Source organism: Anopheles merus, chromosome 2R, assembly GCF_017562075.2.
Source record: "Anopheles merus strain MAF chromosome 2R, AmerM5.1, whole genome shotgun sequence".
Lineage (NCBI taxonomy): Eukaryota > Metazoa > Arthropoda > Insecta > Diptera > Culicidae > Anopheles > Anopheles merus.
In genome coordinates, this window is record NC_054082.1 from 54,288,970 (window position 1) to 54,314,504 (window position 25,535).

General features: G+C 41.2%; 1 protein-coding gene across 5 annotated transcripts in view; it reads left to right on the forward strand.

Annotated features, from left to right (window-relative positions):
- LOC121589606 (spectrin beta chain, non-erythrocytic 1) overlaps positions 1-25,535 on the forward strand; it is a 51,631-nt gene that overhangs the window by 16,334 nt on the left and 9,762 nt on the right. For 2 of the 5 annotated variants that reach the window (XM_041908665.1, XM_041908669.1), the window contains exons 1-8: positions 10,241-10,474; positions 11,971-12,143; positions 14,017-14,184; positions 18,303-18,419; positions 18,842-24,025; positions 24,096-24,241; positions 24,478-24,528; positions 25,411-25,525. In XM_041908665.1, coding sequence (XP_041764599.1) covers positions 10,438-10,474; positions 11,971-12,143; positions 14,017-14,184; positions 18,303-18,419; positions 18,842-24,025; positions 24,096-24,241; positions 24,478-24,528; positions 25,411-25,525 — 5,991 coding nt within the window. In that variant the 5' untranslated portion in view covers positions 10,241-10,437. Of the gene's footprint in view, positions 1-10,240; positions 10,475-11,970; positions 12,144-14,016; positions 14,185-18,302; positions 18,420-18,841; positions 24,026-24,095; positions 24,242-24,477; positions 24,529-25,410; positions 25,526-25,535 lie in introns of those variants that run through there. The other 3 variants (XM_041908668.1, XM_041908667.1, XM_041908666.1) reach the window with 2 other exon arrangements.

Consider the following 25,535-nt stretch of genomic DNA (forward strand, 5'->3'; position numbering starts at 1 on the left):
TGCCAGCAACCTAAAATGCCAGGAACATATAAGAATTTACTCGCAATACAGTTACCCGTTGAATTAATTTATGGGTAAGTTTGTACTACGTACATTAGACTCGGCCACAATCGCTAGACTGTTAACGCGTATGGATCAAGCAATTGCTTACTAAGGGCAGGTCTTTGCCTTTCATCACGCAATTGGAGGCAATTAAACGGGTAGATGATCGCTTAGCGGTGTTTCTGGCGAAGATGCCGCATGATATTTGAAGGACAATTGGCTCGATCGCAAATACTCCCCAATGTGAATGTACTTGTTAGGGTTGTTGTTCCGTTTTCGGTGTGTCGTTTTTGCATTGTTTATTGAAGCAAGAGCACAGGTGCAGCTCACATAAACTTTGCTCTGCTAGCAATAATGTTCAACAGTAACTTTACGAGCTTCTCATACATCTTTAAAGATCTCTGTGGCGTCTGTATTCTGCATTTGGGAGCGTTGTTTGCCAGTGTAAAAACGAAGGTTTATTTGAATTTTATTTTCTTTTTTAACTGCTTTTGTCTGTCGTCTTACTCGTTGGGAAACAGCACGTTGAAGTCTGAGAAATTTGTCTACTTGGACCTCCAATATTTTCCGATTTGTAGGCATGTCGGTGGGGCAACCTAGCCGATGGGAAGATAAGTGTTTCGGTATGCTTCCACAGAATGCGGGCTGGTACAGCTACCACATGTTGTGGTTCCCTCCTGAAGCATGTTAGTAGGTCGTGACTGGCGTGAAATAGCTTCAGTATGACATCACGCTTTTCTGTTTCTTTTTTGCTGTACAGGGCAGGGGGCTGATTCGGCGAGAAAGGGACGCATTCGCAGTGCAAGAGCAATGTCGTCCTGTGTCCAGCTTTGAGCGGCTTAGGAATCACTACACGGTTTCATCTGTCGCTGACGTTACCGCCATATGACTTCGTACAGCGGCGGTGTGACTGGTGTTATTTGTTCCACGGTGCGGATGTTATTGAGTTTTTATTCACTCACAGTAATCCAATCGCATTCATTCAATCGGCCAGAGACACTCTACAGGCTGGCGGTGCGGCATTGCAGCTCGTGGGGATGCAATTAATAATTCATTTACAGTTATTACTCCTGGATGGAGGGTAACTGGATATGGTGCAATGTTGGCAGGATGTAGCGTCTGTTTGAACGTAACAGAAGGAGACGGACTTAAAAATAGAAAGAGAGAAAACACGTAGAAGAGAAATACTAACACAGAATGGCTGGAATCGAAAGGTCGAATGGCGGCAAGTCCAATTCATAGTAGAGTTAAAAACACTCGCGTGCCTTTGCTAACTCTTGAGCGCTGGCCTGGCATTCAATGCGATGCATCGGGTGCATCGGTCGAGGAGCAGCACAGAGTAGCCGAGGTAGGGAATACACCCAGGGTTTGTATTACCAGCAGTGAAGGTCGGTTCGCCGGCGGATTGGTGACTGCGGTGACCGGAACGGAAACCGGAGCAAACGGAAAAGACCGGTTTGTGGTGGGTGAATGGGACCCGGTTTCTCTGTTGGCCGGTAAACTTCAAAACCGTTCCCCCTCTTCTGGCCCCGCGCTTCCTTCCTCCGCATTTCGCGGCACTACTGCCTGCCGACGTCATCGGATGCCAGTAGGTTATAGGGGGGTTCGGCAATGCATGCGAGTAGTCCGGCATCGAGTGTATCGTATGTATTTTGCATTGCTGGCTGGCAATGGAGTTAGATGAACGTGAAACTTATTCCAAAGGATTTTGAAATGGCTCAACGTTGTACTGTTTGTAGTGTTCTATTGAAGGAGGTGCATACTCAAGGTCAGACGCCCTTTCAATTATGTCGTGAAGGAATGAAATAGAGGCTTGGGTAGAATTCCTCCAGGACAAAGTGTAGACTGTTCTAGCGACATCCAGCGGTGTATATCTGCCAATAATGCATAGTTTCTGGGAGTGTATTTTCAAACAGTACTGTAGTTATCCTTCCTATACTGTTGTGGCCATTATTAAAAGGATATATGCTTGGTCCAGCTCACAAAAGGTGAGGAATTTAAAATAATAAATGAATCGCCGCGATATTCGCGATCGAAGAATATCGAATACATTTTAGTTTATCTTTTAAAGGTTAGTTCGTAATCGACTTGTCTGCACACGCTGGTTTAGAAATGCGTAAACAATTGTTTTATTTTGTTGGTCATGTACGGACATACCGGTTTACTCCTGGTTTAAATTTCAAAATAGTGTTACAAAATTGTAGATATACGACTAAGTTGCTCCATTTCAAGGTTTGTCGTATCACATATCAACGCATAATTTGCATTTGTATGTGTTTATGTTGGTGTTTTTATGTTTTATGTTATGTTGGATGTTGGTGTTTTTTCTAAGCCTGTTGCACATATTTTAATAGTTTTAATCTTCATGTCCAATTTTAACATGAGTTTTGCTTTATGAATCTGTTTTAAATAAGAGGGATATAGTTTGACATGTTTATAAATTTCATCATCATCATCAATTAATGTAAATTGCCTAGATGAGGAAAAATCAATACTAAAAATAGAAAGAAGCTAATAAAATGGCACATTTATCTGTCAGGTTACTGTTACTTTTGATAATGTTTTGCACAGCACAATGATTTGTGATAGCAGAAAAGCCCCATGATCGTTTCATTTTAAATAATTGAAGCAGTATGATAAGATTGATCTTTTATTTTTTTACATTTGACGTTGATTTGACGTGTTGTTAGAAAATAGTTTCATTTTGCTCCATTTCTTAATGTAATTCAATGCTTAGCAATTGCAAGAGACTGGAAAGAAAAATATCGAATGAACATTCCAGCTGTTGTGTTTCTGTTTCTTCTTCATAATGTATTTTTGTTTGCCTTTTCGTGACGATGGCATTCCTTTCGTTCCCAACGGATGCTTCTTCGACGACGGTTGTGTGTTTCTTAGGGCATTAACACGATTGTTTTCCATTTTTTCGATTTAATTTCATATGACAGAGATATTTATTGACCATCTGGCTTAAACACCACCCTTCCTTGCGATCGAACACTGCGCACTCTATCGACTTATATTTCCTGACACACGATGATGATGCGCCACGCGTCATGTCGAGTCCCGAGATCGGTCATCGCATCACACCTCTGTGGCCATTTTCAAAGACTACGCCCTTTTCCGGGTGGAAATTGGATATGGAAAATGAAAGAGCGCATTAGGGCATTAGGGAAGTGACGGTCGATTCCTTCCGCTTGGGGCACCTTTGTGTGGTTGGGAAATGGAATTTCTTTGTGTTTGCTTTGATACTGCCGATACACCAACGTTTGCAGGGGTGTGTTTAAAAAAGTGATGAAAATGATGTGTCTATGCATTTTAAGGTGGTGTAGCGTCATCGTGTGCAGTACCGCAATAAACCAGCTGATAGTGAACTCTTAAAATTATAAAAGAGGGAGTGCTGTTGGTATCAAAAATGGAATGTTAATTGTTTTCTCGTGGAGTGGAGTAGTGTTCGGTCCTTATCAGCGATACATGACGTCGCGGACCGTAAATGCTCGTAGGATCATATTGGTGCAGCATGCCACTTTTAAGTGAAAGGTGCAGATTTAAATCAATAGACAAGTTAGAAATCATGTTACGAATATTGTAATGTTGTCGTCTAGCTTAGCGATCGGCGAAGTACGGACCGCGAGCCGCCCGCGGAGATTGTGGCTCTTTATAATAATATATTTCATAGAATTTTGTCGCAATTTTGCTGTTGATTTGACTTTTCAGAATTTCCTACGAGCATTTTATGGCATTTGGCTGTTTCGATTCCAAACTTTCCCTACCCCTGGTCTAGCTGCACAATGATCGGACCGGGTTGTATTTTCCGTCATTAATTGATAGATATCAACTTATGTTGTTGTTGTTGTTGATACCGTCATGTTGGCTTTTGATCGGGTAAACATTGTTAAATTGAGATATTTAGAGATTGTTTTCAGTATAATCGTTCGAAATAAAAAAAGAATTAAAAAGAATGCTATAAATCAGGCAAAACACCAACTGGATGTTTTAAAACGTATATGCTCCCTTTTGACACGCGTTAAAGCACTATTGTGACAGCGAATGCATCGATCCGTGCATCAGTTCAAGTCGCATTGAAGCACGAAAGGCAAATTGTTGTTTTAAAAACGACAGCTGAAAGCAGGCAATCGTTCAGCACTCGCCAGCCATAACATAATGCAGCAGCGCGAATCGTATTTACAATTAGCTCGTAAAAGCACGTCCCGTAAGAAAGGTTAGGTTACGCTTTTTCTTTAGTTTGAAGTGTAGTGTGGTCGAGTGGGAGACAAAAGGAAGTGGGGCAGTAACCACCGCTACGACGCACGGTGTTCTGCGCACGAGTGCACGAGTGCATTTGTCACTGATGCGTTTCAAAGGGCAAGGTCACGCGGAATGCATCGCGTCACGTCCAGACGGTAGACGAATGCCTTTTGTGTGTATGTGTGTTTAAAAAATTGCTTTTAGGCCATCAATTCTAACAGCTTGAACGATGTTTCTTACTTTAAAGCGTTTTGCCGACAGACAAATACTGCTTTGCATTTAGCTCTGGAGATGCTATGTTTTTATAGCTCTAACATTTTGATTTAAGTGAGTGAGTAAGTAAGTAATATTTTGATTTACATTGGAAGAATGTTTTACAATATAGGATCGAAGTGTTTAAGTACGAAACGAATATATGCGTTATTTACGATCTACACTCATCCTCTGAATAGCTATAGAATGTGGTGAACATAGAAGTAAAGTAATGCGTTTGTTGGAGACACATTTAAAAACTGTTTAATACATTTAATACAGCTTCATATTAAATCATATACTAATGATACGATTTTAACAGAATAGGATTGAGGCGATTGGAACTTGATGGCTTGAACCTAGATTGGAGATCTATTAATAGATTTGAAATGTAAGAGTGGCACTCTTATCGATTGTATATAAGAAAGGTGAAATGTAGAAAGTCCAAGAACGCTGTACTGTGTCAGTAGTATGTAATGGTGGTGCTAATTTATGCAAATGAATGAACTTTCCTTGGCTTATAGATAACCTCCCTACTGTTTGTCCAGGAATGGAAACTGGTTGAAAATAGTATCCTCATACGATCATTAAATGTTTGCATCAACGAGGGAACTTTTTCTAGGGCCTGGGAAGAGAGTGTACCATCTGTATCTTCATACCAGTTTGAAGATGGTCGCTAGTGTGCTAATTTTTATGGACTCATCTGTAGGCAGGCAGTTTGAAGCTCGAGAGTGACCTACGTTCCATCCCACACACACTACCAGCAGACATACATACGAGCAAGTAAAGTTAAGATCATTTCAATTCGATTGGATCATACCCTACTTTACGTGAAGAGTCATTGTTTGCCACATCAGTGTAAAATTAGGAGTGTTATTCTTCGCAGAAAGTATTTATTGTCGTACAGTTCACATTGTTTATGCATTTATTGAAGGTTTAGATTTAGTATCGCAAGTTAATGTGTAGACAATAGTCTTGAACAGTATACAGTGGAGCACCATTTAATTTAGTTTAGATTCCTTTCGAGCATCTACTCCTCTCAGATTTTAAAATTACACGGATAATAGGTTTAAATGTGTTTTTTTTAAATCAATTGTATAAAATTTGAATATTTCATTGTATTTGAATTGAAATTTGAATTGAATTGAATGAATTTGAAATTTTAAAGATAATTTATTAAACTGGTCGTGAATTTCATTCTGATTGTAATAACATGAAATGTTGTGTATGATAGAATGCCCATAGAAGGATGAATCAATGGAATGTATTGTGGGTCGGTATGTGTGTCTGGTCATTTTGCTGCAAGGATTTTTTTTGTTGATTGCTGTACGACAGATGTGAGTACCCCTCATATTATAAAATGTTTACGTATTCGCTTATCGTGCCGATTGATAAAATTCGGTACACCGTACATGTTTGTAGGTATGTCGTTACATATCTGTGTTAGCATGTTTTTTGTGCGTCGGTCTTTACTTTGCTAAGATGGAGTTTTTAGTATCTCTATTTTTGAAAAAAGTCTTAACACGGTTCTCTGGTGATGTTTAATCAGTATGTTGGTTGGCTTTTGAGCAAATTGGTTTTACAATGTTTGAGCAGCTTGATGATGTTTACTGTTGTGAACATAAATGTTCGGTCAAGAAAGCTCAAGTGGTTTGAGGCTGAACTAAATGGTTCGCACGTGTTGGTGCACGGGCGTTTCTTTTTTTCTTCTTATTTGAATTTGTAATAGTGAACAATTTATTAAGAAGATTTTGTCGTTTTCATCTTATATGCGAAAAATGGATAGCAAAATTCATTCATACATTCGCTCTGTGTTCAATTTCGCTTATGTCATTTGGACGAAACTTAAATAAATAACTTAAACAATCAGTGATACATTGTAAACACATTTGCCATGAACCACATTAAAAAATGATTTCACGTAATAAGACGACGGGCTTCGGTTATTCAGCAAAAGTGCATTTTTTAACATATTTAAAATCTGGAAAATTCTGCCTTCTGGCCTATGCATTAGTTGAAGTCTCTTGTTTATTGTTGATATTTTCGTTCCTGTCTCACACAATGTTTCGTTCCACGATTGTCGTCGTTTACAAGGAAAATCTGGAAAACAAAACATTATTTGCCTGATGGCTCGATATGAGGATGTTTATTCTTTCAGTTTTTGTTTTCTTGTAAATTCATCATATCACAATACAATCTTCTACGTTTGCTTCCGACAGAACGGTAGCTGTTGTATTGTTAGTAAAGTAAATGTCCATTAGGCGCTTGAATTTCACCTACCATTTAGGGATTTTCATAAACATTGTTTTAAATATATTGTTTACATCCGTTTTGGGTAAATTTTATTTTTAAAACTCCATAGTTGTGTTAAATCTTGCTGTAATAAAGTTGGATCTTTATAAAATTAATCATATCATAATCATAATAATATCATAAAGTTTCTTTTACCAACTGGTATGTCGAATTGTTTTCAAAACAACAAAATGATTGGTTGTTTAATTGTTCTATGCTTTTTCCATTTATGGTTCAATCATGCAATTATTATATTTCTCTATGATTAATTATTAGTGTATTTAAATATATAAATATTGTACTTTTTTTATTTGACCTTTTATTATCTTAGTAAGATGTATGTATTGTTAACAAGTTTATCTTTTATAGGTCTGCCATAGCATATAATACATTCAAAGGTACAATGCATCTAATTTCCGTAATACGGTACATAGCCTGCAACAAATTAGTTTACGATAAATGGAATGAAAACATGGAATTTCCGAAGAAAAATGTTGAAAACTCAGTCAGAATGTGAACAACAATTTGTATTGTATTGAGTTTCCTTCGGTTGGCAACTAAAATGATGCTGTCCAAAAGAAGCGAAAAAATGCTAATAGTTCGGCTTATTCATTCAAGGTCATTTGTTAACTAAGCCCGACTGAACGGAACAGAAACCAAAAGCGCGCTGGTTGATGTACAAGTATGGCATTGATGAAATTTGAGCTCACCGAAAAATATGCTTATTCTGCTCGAAGCTCGCAGTGTTTCACTTACTCGAGAATAGGTTGAGCATCTGGCAAGCATGTGTTGCTGGACGTATGAGAAAGACAAACAAACCTCAAATATCAGGCAATAATATAAAAAAAGTTCGGTGTTGATTTCTTTAGGCACATTTGATTCGTCATTTTTGAACAACAATAACAATGAATAGGAACATCTATGTTGCTTTATTAGAGTTTTTTTTTATTGTTGTAGCTGAACGCCGTTTATATGGTAGCCTTTCATCAGGTTGTTCGTTGAACTGTGTTGTTGGAAATGTATTTGGTTTGCTTTTTTTCTGCCCATTTTCGCATCCGTGCTGGGGCAATAGTTATCGAAAAAAGAAGGAAAAAAGAAAAACAATTTATAATTATGACATTAAAAACTTGTACACAAATAAATGCAGAAACCATTTCGTACAGAAAGAAACTCAAAACAATAGACTACGCGTGTTTGGTTTCATTTAGGGAATCACATTGCCATTGTTGGCAACTTTGTACAGCAAACAGCTATTGCTATTACTTTGAAGATGTGTATCGTGCGGGAACTGTGTCATCTGTGTCGCCAAGTCACTTTAATCTCCTACTTCAACGACCTATTTATGAAAAAATGATAAATTGGTTGTTTGAAAAAAGAAACTAGTCTATATACACCCATCTAGGTTTTTTTTCTATTTAAATTTTAACCGTCATTTCTCATGGGCCTTATGAAAAGTTTTGTTTTAAATTAATTTTCGGTAGTACAAAAATGCATTAATTCATTCAATTTCATATATCATTCAAAATAAGATACATATTGATTATGAAATCGAAGCGATATCTATTAGCAGATATGACATATGAGATGTGACCAGCAATTCATGAAATAATCTAATTGACATAGTTCGTTTTGCAATTATGATTGAGATGGAAGCGTTTTTGGAATCATTCTTGGGTAATTAATCATTTCTAATTGATATGACGGGTACAAAATTGGTATCATTCATATGTTGATACATTTACATTAGATGAACAGTCGAAACTGCTGTAATTGAAGTGATTGATTGCAAAATTCTTTTTTGTGCCGATAATCCAAATTGTATAGGTCTGGAATGAGGTTGGTGAGCAATTTATTGTATAAATTATAGATCGTGTTATGGTATTGAATAGTAAATTATGAAATTCTAGAAGTGCGATAGTTTTTGTTTTTAATTTTCGCCTACGTCTCGTTATATATTTTATAAAGCAGCTATGTATTATTTCTATTTTCTATATTTTAATAAGTTTGTAAGCAATTGATCTATGGTTTTTGGTATATTTATCTATCCCGGCCTTAATGGCGGACGCCTCCACGCCATGTTGCAACCTAAATTTAGGTCTAACACGCCTCCTCTAAAACGTATCTTTAGTATGTTATTAATCTTCAGATTCAGTTAATATTTTTGATCCATCATTTATACAAACAATAGTGAAAAACATGTCTTTGCTTAAGCCGTATTTGTACGACAAACACGTCAATTTTCCATCTCGATAGTGGATAATCTGTTACCTTTTTTTGTTGTGCATTCACTCAAATTTGCTTAAAGATCTTTCCTAAGTTTCCAATTTTTACGGTCGTGTTATGTATAAAATGATTCAAATTATTTTTTTATATTTTTTTTATTCAGGAGTAACGGTCCAAAAAGGCCGTATTGCTACAAAATAATTTTATATTAGATCCTAAGTGTCTACCTTAATTATAGGATTATACCTACTTTATAGGATACCAAATACTATGATTAATCGCTTGTTCAACTTTTTAATAAGACATGCTTCCTTAGAATTTTGAATATGTTTATGTCCACACTCCTGAGGCAGGCCAAGACCGCAAAGCGGTTGTAGTGCCGGATAAGTAAGTAAGTAAGTTATGTTCTCAATTTGAGAAAAAAGAGCAAATTTAAGGATTGAAGAAGTTAAAATGTTATGAATAACCAGATCGTCGTTGGGAAAACATTGAACGTATCGTTTTCAGAACAAGATCTGGCTTTACGGCATCGTCAATGGTCAAAGGTGTAGAATAATATTCTCGTTAGAAATATAATATTTATTTATTAGATATCTAGACTAAGAGTCTATTTACACGCCTTAATTGAGTATAAAGACATAGAAAAGTTAGTGTTTTATAAACTTTTGAGAAAGATGTTGTAACGTGAGTTGCTATTTTTATTAACTGAATCGATTTTTTGGTGCAGCATTTTATGGAAGAAGTAATCTTATATATCATCTTATATCTTTTTTTAGGAGTATTTTCATTTTAAATTTCCACGAAAATAGATAGGATTGTATTAAGTTAGGGATTTGATGCTGATAATTTGCAGCTTTGTGATTTACTTCCGCCATTTAGCGGTTTCGTAAAAAAAAGGAAGAAGGTGTGACATTTTGTGCTGGTGGTGTTAATCTTCCCAGCTTCTTTCCGCCATTGTATTCCCTCCGAAGGCACCGCAGTGTCCATCGGTGATATGCAAGCTCACGTTCCAAAGCCTCGTTTTGTGCTTGGCTCCAGAAGTATAGGATCGACTGTCCCAGTTTTCTATTTCAACCAGTCCAGAGTTTTATCTGCAGTCTTTGCTGGATGGACACCTTCGTATGCTTGTGTAAGTGCTGATAAGCGCGGCAAACCCGAAGGTGTTGCCGGCCAAAGAGGTATTTCGCGCACGATGAAACTCAGTCGTGGTGTGTTTTTCGAGCAAGCAAGAGAACTCGCCTGAACAGGCGCAATCAAGACGGTGCAAATTTAAGACCTGAGTATCAGAATATTTGTGTCCAAAAGTGACGCCATAATAATTGTGCTAAGAGACGTTTGGTGGGTTCACCTATAAAACAAACACACAAAAGGGTTGTATACACCATGTCCAGATACGAGTATACACCTTATAGGAGATCCGGTAAGTGAAATGGAAATAAGGAGTAATGATGAAATTGAAGAATTTTTAAGGCAGTGTGATGAGTGGACCAGTGACTGATAAATTTTACATTTACTGTAAAATTGAAATCTCACGAACGTTACTTAATTTCAAAGCAATGCACACTAAATATCCTTAAGCAATGTGTAAAAAAACCTCATAAATCACGAAAGAATGATCTCGACTCGTGCAACGCAAGTGACATCACGTTTCTTGTGAGGATCTTCATAAGATGACTCAATTGCCGTTATCGCAATTTCTAGCGGAAGATGTTGCTGTAACTTGAGTGTATAGTGGAGAACAATAATTTTGAAATACATGATGTGGCCCTGGATACGTGGAATGTGATAATAGGTAGCCCTTCCTTTCAAGGTGGAAAACACTCCAATGGGCGAGCTAGTGACATTGACCAAGTACTGGCGTGGTCCAATGGGTTGGGTGTATATTTTTCTAGTCGTTATCTGTTTTGTATGATATAAGCGTACCATGAACGCGTAATTGCGTTTAGCGCTTGAATGCTACCAAGGCAGGAATGCATTGTACGAGATATTTAAGATATGAGCAAGAAAGATTAGGCATTTTTATGTAGGCACAGCAGCAAGGCAAATCGCTTTGGTAGAATACTAAACCAAATTCCGCTGTGTGTGATAAAGGGGATCTGTGAAAAAGACGAGCAAAAGTGGAATGTCGCTTCTTTATCTGGAATTCATTATTGCAAAGCAGATCCTACCATTTTATCGGTTTTGCGCTGAGTGTTTGTCTACAGAATTGTACGGGCCAACCTTTGATACAGAAATGCAAACTGCACACTGCCAAAACCACACATATTGTTACAGAATTATTTCAGCCGTGTATGCCCTTCTGAGTGAACGCTTCGAGGGTGCACAGAAACACTGGTCACCGGTCCAATCGTGACCAACGATAACAGCAAGTTACTGCTTATCTCGAAATAACTTTAGATGATAACAACCGTTGCTCTGCTTCGCTTACTACGCCATGAATGTCACGATCCGCGTGATGGTCACAGCTGTTTAGTACTACGCCTTACCATCTATAAAATCTAGCTTTGCATCGCGCACTTTGCATAGGAGCTAGAGCTCTAGCGATTTAGCGGCGTTTTAAAGCGTTTGAAGTTCAATTGGCCCAGTGTTCTATGGTCGGCAAATGCTACTGATGCCGTCGTTGTTGGTGGCCCGCCGTGATCGTGTAAAGGCAAACATTGGCGATAAGTAGAGGTACTATGCTGTTTGCTTGGTACGCGAGATTAAACTATGAGTTTTGCAAAATCGGCAAATAGATCATCTTGTAAGTGAAGGTTACGCTTAAAATATTTACTAATATGCAGCCAAATATAGCCAAGAGAGGAAGCTCGTGCCTTATCTATGAAAAAATGATTACATACTGTTTACTCTTGATATCACAAGATACTAAGCATTTCTAATGGTTATTTTCTCTCTTTTTCTTTATTTTGATTATAGGTTCCTATTATGAACCAGGCGGCTATGCGTTCCAGGTACAACAGCGCACCAACATGACTCAACGGGAGGGCATTCACAAGTTTGAAAATGAGCGTATCAAAACGCTACAGGAGGAGCGTTTGCATATCCAGAAGAAAACGTTTACAAAATGGATGAACTCGTTTCTGGTGAAGGTAAGTGTACAAGATTAGAATAATAAATTTTGTCAATCTTCATTGAGTGAACCTTCGGATGTTGTATTTATTAATTGTTAAGAGATACCGTTTACTGAGAAGGGCCTGAATAAACGAGTATTCATTATTCTTCTTGTATTTGGCGTAACATCCTACGCGGTCATGTCGGCATATACAGGCTTTCGAGGTTTAATTCATTACCACGCAGCCGGATATAAGTCAATCTTTGCAACGGGGGGACTGCTCAATTTCAGGCTCGAACCCATGACGGGCATGCCATTGAGTCGTTCAAGTTGACGACTGTACCACGGGACCGCCCCGTGTATTCATTATAGAAACCGAAACCGATTTCGATCAGAATAGATAGCAGTAGAAATATGCTGAAGTATGCATTATCTCATGAATACACAACTAGGTTAGAGGTAAAGCAAATGCAGTTTCATTTCACCTATTTTCTTACCGAGCTTCACGCGATTTCGCTATGCTTGAATCGCTAATTGCAACTTCTGCTGCAGCCCTTCCCAGGCATGGGCGCGTTTTCTCACGAATGCGTCATTGTTAGTTTATTAAATGTATCAGAAAGGGGACAGCTGGAAGCAGCAACCGGACGGGGTAAACTCAATGCCGGCACGAAAGCCACGAGCTAAAAGCAACAAATGGGTCAGAGATCTCGGAAGGCGACAACATGCTGCTACTCCCACTGCTCCCGTGTGGGTTAGTGGGCCACACTGTGCGAATGCTCAACCGTTTGGGTAAAAAGTGTAATTGTACTTTTTTATTACCATTGTTTTGTCCGACGCCTGTAACACTTGACTTTGAATGTGCCACACAGTGTGACATTCTAGTGTTATGAGCGCTTGGGTGTTGTTGGTGTTTACTGCTGCTGGTAAAGCTGCACTTACGGCATCGGGGCCGTAAAATAAATCCTTCTCAGAGAGACAAAACAGTTGCGTAGGCGTGCGCAGAGCAGCCGTGAGAGGGGTGCGGTTGGTTGAGGTTGTAGGAGCTGACCACTTCAAAAACTAAAAACATGTGCCTCTCCAAAGCCGGCTTCCTCTAGCAACAATGAGTCATGCTGCCTCCTCTCGCGGAGCGCGCAGTCCACCGTGAAGCAAAAGGGAAATGAAATAGGCTAACAACGGCCGCAAAATGGTGCGAATGCGTGTTCTACATTCAACTCCAAATCGGCCCATGCTAATGAATAACGGACGGAGCGTCGTTCCTCGTTTCCCTGCTCGAAACCTATTACACTCCCTGATTCAGTTCCGGTTGCGAGAGTCCGGCACACTCGCATTCGCATCCCGTGGAGTGTTGCTAATGAGGAACGAAAATCAGAATCACGCCTTCCATGCTTCTTGGGTGCAATTTATTGGTCCGCAGTTTTTGACGGTGACGAAACAAATTATCGCCAGCGGGAGGCTGAACAGATCTTTTTCGAACGCCTTTTGTGTACCACCGACTGTTGTTTTTGAATCGGCGTTTCTCGTATTGGTTTATGTCTTTAGAGATCATAAATCACGAGTAAATTTTGTTAATCGTGAAAGTCGTATGTTGTTCAGGCACGTTGGTTTTAGCGTTGTTTAGCCTAATTCGAAATATTCAAAACCATATTATACGTTGTTATAGTCCGGTCATTTTGTGTTTGCTGCTGCATTAACTCAGATCCGATTTATTACATTGTTTCATTCAAGAACTAATGCAACATATTAATGATGCAAAGCTAAATAAATATTACAAGATTCGCTAGCATCATCGTTAGGAATGCGTTAGTAAACAGTGTTTTTTTTTAGTAGTTTGTTTCGTTTAGTGTTCTGCTTGATTGGAGCTTAATTAATACCCTTTTCGTTTTCTTTTACACACCTTTGTTTCACAGGCCAAGATGGAGGTCGACGACCTGTTCATCGATCTGGCAGACGGTATAAAGCTTCTGAAGCTGCTGGAAATCATCTCCGGTGAGAAGCTGGGCAAGCCAAACAGTGGCCGCATGCGTGTACATAAAATAGAGAATGTTAACAAAAGCTTGGCCTTTCTGCACACGAAGGTAAGTGGCAAAGAGCTTTTCCATTATCAGGTGTTACAAAACATTGCAAATAATAATTGTATAATTTATGGTTATCTGTTGAAACTGTCTGGTAAGCACTGTGGTACGTTGAAATGAGTTTCAAAAAATCACCATCCTTAACAATTTCAAACAACATGTTTATAGCCACTGCAACGGGTCAGTGAACATTTAGGTCATATACAATAGCAATACAGTTTACAAGCCATAGTTAATCGTGGTTAAATTATGCCGGTGGGTTTCCAAACAATGATTTAAAATGATTAATTTCACACCTATTGCGAGCTACCGAATATTCAGTTTAACAATTGCCTTATATCACCCTACGGTGATGTAAGAAACGCGTGCGCGTCGGTCAGTAGACAATTTGAGGTGTAAACATCAACACGACCACAGTGGTGTGGTTGATCACTGACTACCCGAATTACTCAGCCTTGACCTAGGCAATGGCTTTATAGGATAGATAAACCGCGCACGAATCACTCTTTTCTGGAAGTTCAATGCATTGGCGAAATAATACGCCAATCGTTGAATAGATTGTGATTGTATCGATGAATTCGTCATGGCAAAAAAATCCAAGACCCGCCTCAACCAACAACACGTCATGGAAAAATGTATTGTCATAGGACTATCGAACACTGATGTATGCTTTATTTTGTAGTGGATGTAAACAAAACAGAGATAATCGTGTTTCACTTGGATTGTTTTACGATGTGTAGCTTTAAGGATTAGGTGCCCATTAGACATGAGCAATTGATGTATTGTATGTAATATTGGGGATGATTTACTATGCCAGAAAGTTTATTTTGTATACGGAAATTAACATTTGACGACTATTATGACATTCCATTTTAAAACCAATCAATTTCATTCAGCCTGATGAAATGTAAACAAATGACTGTTGTATGTAGTACATGTGTTTTGTCAAAAAAGGTTACAAATGTATCTAAATGATATGATGATTGAGATGGAAAATTACAATCATTTTCTTTCTAAAATTCTAACTTTTTTTTAAATCATCTTCTTCTTTTTTTCACCTCATTTTACTAGTCTAGATCAGCCTAAATCAGTGTAAGACTTAACAACTAAATAGCTATGAAATGAAGTAACCGCACAGTAGATCGGCTGCACGATTTTTGTACTATTCTATGCCTTACAATGACTGAGAGACAATGTTAACCACTTTCGTGCTTTGTAAAACGAGGGTCACGTTTTTTTATTATTTTAAAATCCCTTCCGTGACAGTAGGGGGACGACGAAACGCGAAACAAACGCTGAAGGGTGTAGTAGGTGGATTGGTCCTGGTCGATGAATTTCACTCTATCACAATCGAGATCAAGTTATGAATGCTAAAGTGGTTTTAACACAATCGCTTACCCTCGTTTATTGGCGATAGATCACGTTCCGAAGCTATAGTGAGGTTCCGTTTTACGCCCATGCACAACGGCTGGCTTATTCACAGCTGTTGAATAATGTATTAGATAGTATGACATAGTGTGTGATATTGCATGGATAATATTTGCAGTTGTTGGATGTCCCTCTGAAGGAGTGTGCAGGAAATAACGGAACCATTGAAATGTGGTTTTTAATTAGTTGCGAAATTAATTAAAACTATTTTAAGTGTATTAGTATTTTAACTAGTTTGCAGTTTGTACTAAGCGGTAAACAGCAAAGCACTGGCCTCAACACTAATAATTTTCCGTTTTCCTTTACGTCCGGTGTATTATCCGTGAGTATCGTTGATGCGTGACGTGACTTTGGTGAGTGGTCAAGTTGATTTCACTTTCAAGACCGTGTTGTAGCGAAAAGTAGCTGATTCAATTGAAAATAACTGTCTTATTCTATGTGCGAACAGCCCTCAAATGCCAACTTTCATTTCTCTACCAGGCTGCTATTTTGAGGCTATCCGGCAACACAGATAGCAGAAAGAAACCGATCAAGCTCAACACAATTGACTAGAGCAGTAGTGTTGTGTTTTGTGTACTTATTTCTACGTTGCGATGCACTTGATAAAACACCTAGCGATATTGGAAGACCCCTTTCGGTCGAAACCAAGTATGAGTGCGACTTGCAGTGAGCCACTGATTAACCAAAGTGATAGCTCAACACCATTTCATTCAAATGTTCGCTATGCAATGCGTGAACGGTGCTGCTTAAGCTAAGCGATCGATTACTTCCCTCTTTCGGTAGCGGAATGCGGAACTCTACCTTACTCTTCATTCAAACAGAGGTTATGACTTGGCGTAAAAAATAAAGCCATGAAAAGGATAAAACTATCTGTACATCATTATTAGTACAACTATGGTATGAATTGTGCGATAGTCATGTGTTGTCAAATGAGGCAAAACTTCGACTGTCGGCAAAACGCTCTTGCACAATGTCTTAAGCTTTGTTGATGGATCAACGTTTGGTTTGTGATGTGTGACCCAAACGACTAATGCAATTATGGTCACGTAAATTTCCCTTTCCGAGTGATACGAAAGTGTTGCACGTGAACTGTTGTTTATAGTGATACTAAGTAGTCATAAGCAAATAAGAAAAGAAAAGTACCCTCAAACAAACCCCTTCTTAAAAGCAACTATTTTTAAGCGACTTGCCATTTTACTACTCAAGTTTGCCAATTCCGCCAAAATCGCCTTAATGCATCGCTTCCGCACTTGACGAAAGCCATTACTTACCTTCCTCCGTATGGACTTTGGTTCGGTTAGACATGTGTTAGTGGTGGATTTTGTACGGGCGGCGGCACAGTCATTGTGTTTTAGTGGTGGTGGTAGTGTCTGTGTTTTGCAATGGGGATATTGTTGTCAAACGCTTTCTCGCTAGGTGCGATTCGCATTTTATCCATTCCAAATTGAATTAGTGATTCGGCACAGGCCATGGATACTTTTGTGCGCAGACAATCTCGGCCCCATGTGCGTTAACTGAAGCACGTTTATGAATGTGCGCTATGCAGTCAAAAATAGACAAAAAAAAAAGTACACAGTATTGTGGAATAGCAAACGGGCTTTTGTTTTAATCCAATGGTGGTTGGATTGTTCGAGAGTTGAGGTGTAAAAACGATGAAATCGTGATTTCTTTTTGTTATTAAATGTGGGTCATGATATTTTGTAAAAATATACAGATATTCAGTACAATACAATAAAATGTCTTGCTTTTGTGTACTGCAGAATGTCTGTACCGTATAAAATTATATCCGTTGGTACAATCTGAACAAAACGAGTTATTTCAAAATAGTAACAAACAAGCAAGAATTAAAAAAAACTGCTAACTTTGAAATCAATAAACAATTGATACAACATGTTTCCAAAGCAAATCTATTCCCGTTGGTGGTTATACAACAATCTATTTGTTTCACACGCTAGTTGTTAGGAATGGATCTCAAGATACTTCCAGTGAGATGAAGAATGATTAGCATTCAGTTCTCACCGATATCTCTTTTGCCCATACATAGTGAGAGTCAGCAACATTCGGGGTTTTCGGTTCGTTGAGCTCAAGTAGTGCTTCTTTGCTTGCGATGCTACTTTTCTCGTCGACGGCTAGCTTGCAGCGTTTTCAATTAAAGAGCGCTCAGCAAAGAGCGAAGAATCATGCGAACAGGTGATGTATGCGATAAATTAGCTTCGTTGAAGTCAGCAGCAGACCAAAACCTGCGTATAGGACGGATCCGAGTCGAGGAACAGCAGTCGAACGGGTTTTTCCTACCGCCAGAAGAATGAAGCTAATTCAATTAGGCTAACCGCGCCGCAACATCACCTTCAGTGAACAGTTAACAACCACACATTTGAAGAAAAACAAGTTTCTTTTCGGTTGGGGTGTGTCTATCGGACATTGAGCAAATTTTTCCTGGCTTTAGTTTAGATTGGTTAAAAGAATTTGATCGAAACGCGCAGTCGAAACCTGTAGGAATAGAGAGTAGAGCTGATTATTTTTTTATTAGTAAGTTTTGTATATCCTCCACAGCTTTATTTGACTGAACGATCAATTCGGGAGACCGAACGAGTATCGGCCGTTATGAGAAATGGCGCCATTAACTCCGTCGATTGTCTTGCAGAGTTACGTTAATCATCGGTTCTTTCTTCTCACATTCCTTTCGCTTGTAGGTTCGCCTGGAATCGATCGGTGCGGAAGACATCGTAGACCATAATCCCCGCCTTATTCTCGGCCTGATTTGGACGATCATTCTTCGTTTCCAGATTCAGGAGATCGAAATCGACGTGGTAAGTGTGCGTTATGTAAAACAGAAAACTGGGGCTTCTCTCCGAACATTGAGCGATAAAGTTGCATTATGTTAATAAAATCAGTAATTTATTAGTAGCTATCATCACCGTCCACGTTCACGAATGTAATCACACTAAAACGATTTTTTCATGTGCTTAGACAAGATTATAGATTGTTGCCAGGTTGTGTGTACGGTTAGTGTTTATATGAGACAGGGAATATTTAAACGGTGCTAGTTTTGTGATGAGTGTCCACTAATTACAAAATGTGTGTCGTATTCATCCCACAGTCTAAATGTGTCGTTGCAAAAATAAATCTGATCGATAAGACGATCGGTCTGTCGCAGGCATTGTACCTGATCCTTTACGCATCTTGTCAACGGCAGTTAATGATTTTTATTTTTTCTAATGTCGTTTTGTAGGACGAAGAAAATGAGTCATCGGAAAAGAAATCTGCCAAAGATGCATTATTGCTGTGGTGCCAGCGAAAAACCCATGGATACCAACATGTGCACATTACCGATTTTACCAACTCGTGGCGTTCGGGTCTCGGCTTCAACGCACTTATTCACTCACATCGGCCCGATTTGTTCGATTACAACAGCCTCATGCCCGGACGGAATATTGAAAATCTCAACCATGCGTTTGATGTTGCGGAGCGGGAGCTGGGTATTCCGCAGCTGCTGGACGCCGAAGATATCGACACAGCCAGACCGGACGAAAAATCGATCCTGACGTACGTTGCCTCATACTATCATACGTTCGCCCGGATGAAGAGCGAACAAAAGGGCGGAAAGCGTATTGCAAACATTGTCAACAAGCTGATGGATGCGGACAAAAAGAAAATGCAGTTCGAGCACTTGATAACGAACCTGCTGAGCTGGATACGGGCCAAAACGGTGGAGTTGGAGAAGCGCAACTTCCCCAACTCTGTCGAGGGCATTCAGGGTGAGCTGCTTGCGTTCAAGGAGTACCGTACGGTAGAAAAGCCACCCAAGTACAAGGAGCGCAGTGAGATCGAGGCCCTTTACTTTCATGTGAATACGCTTCTGAAATCGTTAAATCAACCGCACTATACCCCGCAGGATGGTAAGATGATAAACGATATCGAGAAAGCATGGCAGCGTCTGGAAAATGCGGAACATAACAGGGAAGTCGCACTGCGTGACGAACTTTTGCGACAAGAGAAGCTGGAGCAGCTAAACTTCAAGTTTGAGAAAAAGTCCGTCCTGCGTGAAGGATATCTGAACGAGATGATACAGGTGCTGACGGATCCTCGGTACGGCCCTGCCTTGCGGCAAGTGGATGCCACCGTGAAAAAGCACGAAGCCATCTCGGCCGATATCCTGGCTCGTGCCGATCGGTTCAATGATCTGACCGATATGTGCAACGAACTGCACCAAGAGAACTATCACGGTAAGGATCGTGTGAAGAAGCGCGAGCTAGAAGTCATCACGAAGTGGAAAGAGTTGCTAGAGCTGCTGGAAAATCATAAGCTGAAGCTGTCGCAGATGAGTTCCTTGATGAATTTGTTGCGGGAGATCGATGCAACGATGACAACCATAAAGGCACTTCAAGCACAGTTTGCCTCAGAGGATGTAGGGCCGCACCTGTTGGGGGTGGAAGAGCTTCTGCAGGCTCATTCCTTGCTTGAGCTACAGGTCACAACGCTTGGAGAGACGCAGCGCCGCTATGTGCGGCAGGGTGAAGCGTTCAAAAGGGGAGATTACAAAGATACGAGTCAGCTGGACGCAAAGCTAGCCGAATTGGCCAAGTTGTATGAAGAACTTTTGGCAATGAGCGCAGCTCGGCGTGCACGTTTGGATGAAGCCCGCGATTTTTACCAGTTCGTGGAGGATCACGAGAACGAGGAAGGTTGGTTGGTGGATAAGCAGCGCATATGTAAGGCAGGCATCACGGCAAAGGATCTACGAGCTGTCATGTCACTTCAGCAGAAGCATAAAGCGCTGGAAGATGAGATGAAAGTACGAAAACCAAAATCCAATCAGATCACCGAAGCAGGAAAGAAGCTGATAGTGGATAAACATTCACGTATGTCGGATGTGCAAGGAAAGATTGATTCGCTCCAGGAGCACTGGAAAGCACTGGAAGATCTGGTGGACTTACGGAAGCGACAGCTTGAGGACGCTGCTGAAGCTTACCAGTACTATGCCGACGCGAATGAAGCTGATTCGTGGTTGAATGAAAAAATGGCATTGGTTGCTTCGGATGACTTTGGCGTAGATGAACCTTCGGCCCAAGCACTGCTGCAGCGCCATCGGGACCTGCAAGGAGAGCTGAACGCTTACTCGGGCGACATTTTGAATTTAAATCAGCAGGCGGAAAAGCTGATCAAGGCAGGAATTTGCACGCTCGACTTGTCGGCCGAACCGGAACCTGTGCAAGAAATGGAACAAGAAGAGTGGGTCAACGAGACGCGTTTGGTCCCGAAGGAGGTGTGGGAAGATGAACCCGTAGAGCGACTAGAGCATCGTACAGTGACAGAGAACAAGTTGCTTCCGCACGTTCAAGCTTTGTATCGCTTCGAGGGTCAAAACATGAAAGTGGCCAAAGGGGACGTAATGATTCTGCAAAACAAAAACAACGTTGATTGGTGGAACGTTCGCAAGCTTGACGGTACGGAAGGATTTGTGCCGGCAAATTATGTGAAGGAAATCGAACCACGGCCCGTTCCCTGTCTGGTACGCAAAGCAGAAAAGGTAAAGGTGATGCAGAAGGTGAAGAAAACTATCCTGGTGAAGGAGGTGATACAGGTTAAGCGTGTGCGACCGGCAAAGGTTAGTCAGATGAAGCCGCTCGTAAAACGTCGCGCAAAAGGTGACGAATCGTCGGCTGTCGATAGTAACGATAGCGTTGATAAGCGCCAAAAACATATCAACGGTACGTACGATCAGCTGCAGGATCTAGCTGAAAGACGTCGCGCTTTGCTCGAGGACTCGATCTGTCTGTTCCGTTTCTATCGCGAATGTGATGATTTCGAAAAATGGATAAAGGATAAGGAAAAAATGCTTCGTACCGACGATCCGAAGGGCAGTGTGGAGACCGCGAGACGCCAGTTTGAAACGTTTGTAAATGATCTTTCCGCGTCTTCCAAGCGCGTCGAAGCGATCGATTCGGACGTGGAAGATTTCGTGCGCCAGGGTCACTCGCAGCTGGACAAGGTGAAAGCTCGTCAGCGACAGATCCACCAGATGTGGGAACATCTTAACTACCTGAAAGGGCAGAAGGAGAAAAGTCTCGAGGGAGCATCCAGCGTGGAATTGTTCTATCGCACGTGCGAAGAAGCAATCGATTGGATGAACGAAAAGATGACGCAGCTCGATACGGCTGAGGTTGGTCCAGATCTGAAGACCGTGCAAGCGCTGCAGCGTCGTCATGAAAATCTTGAACGCGAGTTGGCTCCAGTGAAGGAGAAGGTAAGTCGAGTGAACCTTCTCGGCAACACCGTGAAAAATTCGTACCCTTCGGAGCGCGACAACGTCAGCGAAAAGCAGCGCGATATTCAGAACCTGTGGCAAAAGGTGCAAGAAAAGGCGAAAGAACGACGGTCACGGCTGGAGAATGCCGTCGGACAGCAGATTTTTAACAACAGCACGAAGGCGCTGCTGAACTGGATTGCGGAATGTAACAACCAATTGACCGCCGAAGAAACTGCACGGGATGTCGAGACGGCAGAAAAGTTGCTAAAGAAGCACAAAGATTTGGGCGAGGATATTAACGCTCATGATGATGAGTTTGTACAGCTTGCCAAACTTGGTCAGCAGATAATTGAGCGAAATCCTGCCTTGACAGAAGATCATGAAATGGCAAACAAGATAGCCAAACTGGAGGCAGAGCGTCAGCGATTGCATGGTGCCTGGTTGGCGAAGGAGAAGAAGCTACAACAATGCATCGAGCTGCAAATCTTTAACCGTGAGGCAGACAAAATCGATGCGACTACCAAGAGTCACGAGGCTTATCTAGAATACGATGATTTGGGTAACTCGTTAGACGATGTGGAAGCTATAATGAAGCGACACATTGATTTTGAGAATTCTCTCGGAGCACAGGACAAAATTTTGAAGAACTTCTCCGAAGGTGCCGATCGGTTGATTCGCAACAATCACTACAACGCGACGTACATCGATGACCGACGAGGTCAGGTACTGGCGCGCCGAGAACGGGTAAAGGAGCTCGCCCAGAAGAGGCGAAATGCACTGCAAGCATCGAAGGATTTCCAGAAGTTCTCGTCAGATGTGGACGATTTGAATAGGTGGCTGGCGGACAAGACGAAAATTGCAAGCGATGAAAGTTACAAGGACCTTTCCAACCTGCCGCGTAAATTGCAGAAGCACAAGGCCTTCGAGCGAGAACTGCGAGCCAACGAGGGTCAGTTGCGTATGGTCAACAAAGAGGGTGAGTCGTTGATCAAGACAAACAACCGAGCGGGTGAGGTGAGCGAAACGCTAGCGGCTATCAACCAGAACTGGAAGGACCTGGTGGCGACATCCTTGGACAAGGGAAGGCGACTTGAACAGGCTGCACTGCAACGGGAACATAATCGCTATATTGAAGACTCGAAGAGTAAGTTCGAGGAGCTGGATCATGCACTTCAGAGCAAGCAGGTGGGCAACGATTTGCGTAGCTGCAAAGAGCTGATGAACAAGCATCAAGTGTTGGAAAACGACATTGCGCTTTGGGAGCAGAAGGTAGCGGAGCTGGTCACTACTGGAGAGGAGATGGCGCACGAGGGCCACTTCGATGCCAACAACATTCAGAATGAGACTAAAAAGCTACAAGCTCAGTTCGCTGGACTAAAAACACCGGCGCGTCAACGTCGCGATGCGCTGGACGAAAGTCTACGTTTCCACAAATTTGTGTTCGAGCTGGACACGGAGCTTCAGTGGATCAATGAGCATCTTCCGGCCGCGAAATCAGAGGTAATCGGCCAAAATCTTCACCAAGCGCAGAGTCTTTCAAAGAAGCACAAAAAGTTGGAAGCGGAAATCGAGGGACATCAGCCGATGATTAACAAAACATTGACATCGGCTGAAAACCTGATCAACCAGAACCATCCGGAGAGGGCCAAAGTGAAAGAACTGTGCAACTCGCTTGAGAAAGCCTGGGCCGATCTTCAAGAACAGTCTGCGGAACGGTCGCGTAAGCTGGAACTATCGCTTAAGGCGCAACAGTATTTGTCCGACGCGGGTGAAATTGAAACATGGCTGGGAGAACGCAACAATGTGCTACGTTCGTCGGATTATGGCCGTGATCGAGACTCAGCTACCAAGTTACTAACCAAGCACAAGGTTATAGAACTAGAGTTGGACACCTACTCCGGTATCGTGTCCGAGATGGGTCACACAGCATCGGCCATGATCGCGGCGAAACATCCCGACAGCAAAGTCATTGCAGCCAAACAACAGTTGATCGAGAAGATGCTTAAATCGTTGCAGCGGCTTGCCGGCCAGCGGCAGCTGCGCTTGATGGAAAGTCTGTATCGACACGAGTACTTCGTTGAGTCTGCCGAGCTGGAACAGTGGATTAAGGAGCAGGAACAGGCAGTCAATTCGGAGGACTACGGTCATGATTATGAACACTTGCTGGTAAGTTTAGTAGTTGTGGTTGGCATTGCAGGTGCAGTACCGGCAATATTTGACTATTGTTGTATCGTAGATTCTTCAAAACAAATTCGACGACCTGAAACATCGCATCGAAGTTGGAGCGGAGCGATTCAATCAATGTGAAAACTTTGCAAAAAAGCTGATTGGTGGAGATAGTCCGTATGTTTCGGAAATCGAAAAACGGCAAGAACTCTTAAGGTAAGTTAGATGCGTTAGCATGGTTGGTGTCTTTAAAAAAATCTTAATTTGGCCTGTACAGTACCAAAACTAACTCACAAAAATATTCTCTCCTTGTATTTATTCCCTCTTCCGGTATACGTGTTTCTTTTCGTGCATGCCCTCTCTTCTACTGCTCTTCTCTCACTGTATATCCCTTGGTTTCTTCTATTTGAAATGAAAAAAAAACAATAACAAAAATGTGCCATCTCGTAAAGATCTTTTTCCGAAGCACAGTTGGATGTCGTCGATATGTATGACAACTTACGGTAAATGAGTGAATTTCCTATCATTCTCTGTTATTTTGTGCTAATCAATCGTTGTGCTAACGTGTGTGTGTGTGTGTGTGTGTGTGTGTGTGTGTGTGTGTGTGTGTGTGTGTGTGTGTGTGTGTGTGTGTGTGTGTGTGTGTGTGTGTGTGTGTGTGTGTGTGTGTGTGTGTGTGTGGTGTGTGTGTGTGTGGTGTGTGTGTGTGTGTGTGTGGTGTGTGTGTGTGTGTGTGTGTGTGTGTGTGTGTGTGTGTGTGTGTGTGTGTGTGGTGTGTGTGTGTGTGTGTGTGTGTGTGGTGTGTGTGTGTGTGTGGTGTGTGTGTGTGTGTGTGTGTGTGTGTGTGTGTGTGTGTGTGTGTGTGTGTGTGTGTGTGTGTGTGTGTGTGTGTGTGTGTGTGTTTGTGTGTGTGTGTGTGTGTGTGTGTGTGTGTGTGTGTGTGTGTGTGTGTGTGTGTGTGTGTGTGTGTGTGTGGTGTGTGTGTGGTGTGTGTGTGTGTGTGTGTGTGTGTGTGTGGTGTGTGTGTGTGTGTGTGTGTGTGTGTGTGTGTGTGTGTGTGTGTGTGTGTGTGTGTGTGTGTGTGTGTGTGATGAATATCTCTAGCAAATCCATGTTCATTCATCTTCAATCTCGAAAATTCGTAGTTCTGTTTGCATTTTCATTTGTACGTACTCTCTTAGACAGCTAATATTTATGCATTTTAACTTGAAGCTTTAAACTATATGTATTTTTGTGTCTGAACGGAAATATCTACCTGTGTCCATAATTAACGACAATTCAAGATTTTCGATACAATGCTTTCATAGATAGAAATGATGTGGTGTCTAATTGTGGCACAACTGTGCGGCTTCATTAAACTAATGATTATCCCGACATCTTCACAGCAATGCTTGGCAACATCTCCTTGAGCAGCTGGACGCACGTGAAAAGAAACTTCACGCTGCTGGCGAAATTCACAGATTCCATCGTGATGCAGCCGAAGCTTTGTTCCGTATTCAGGTAAGTTGGC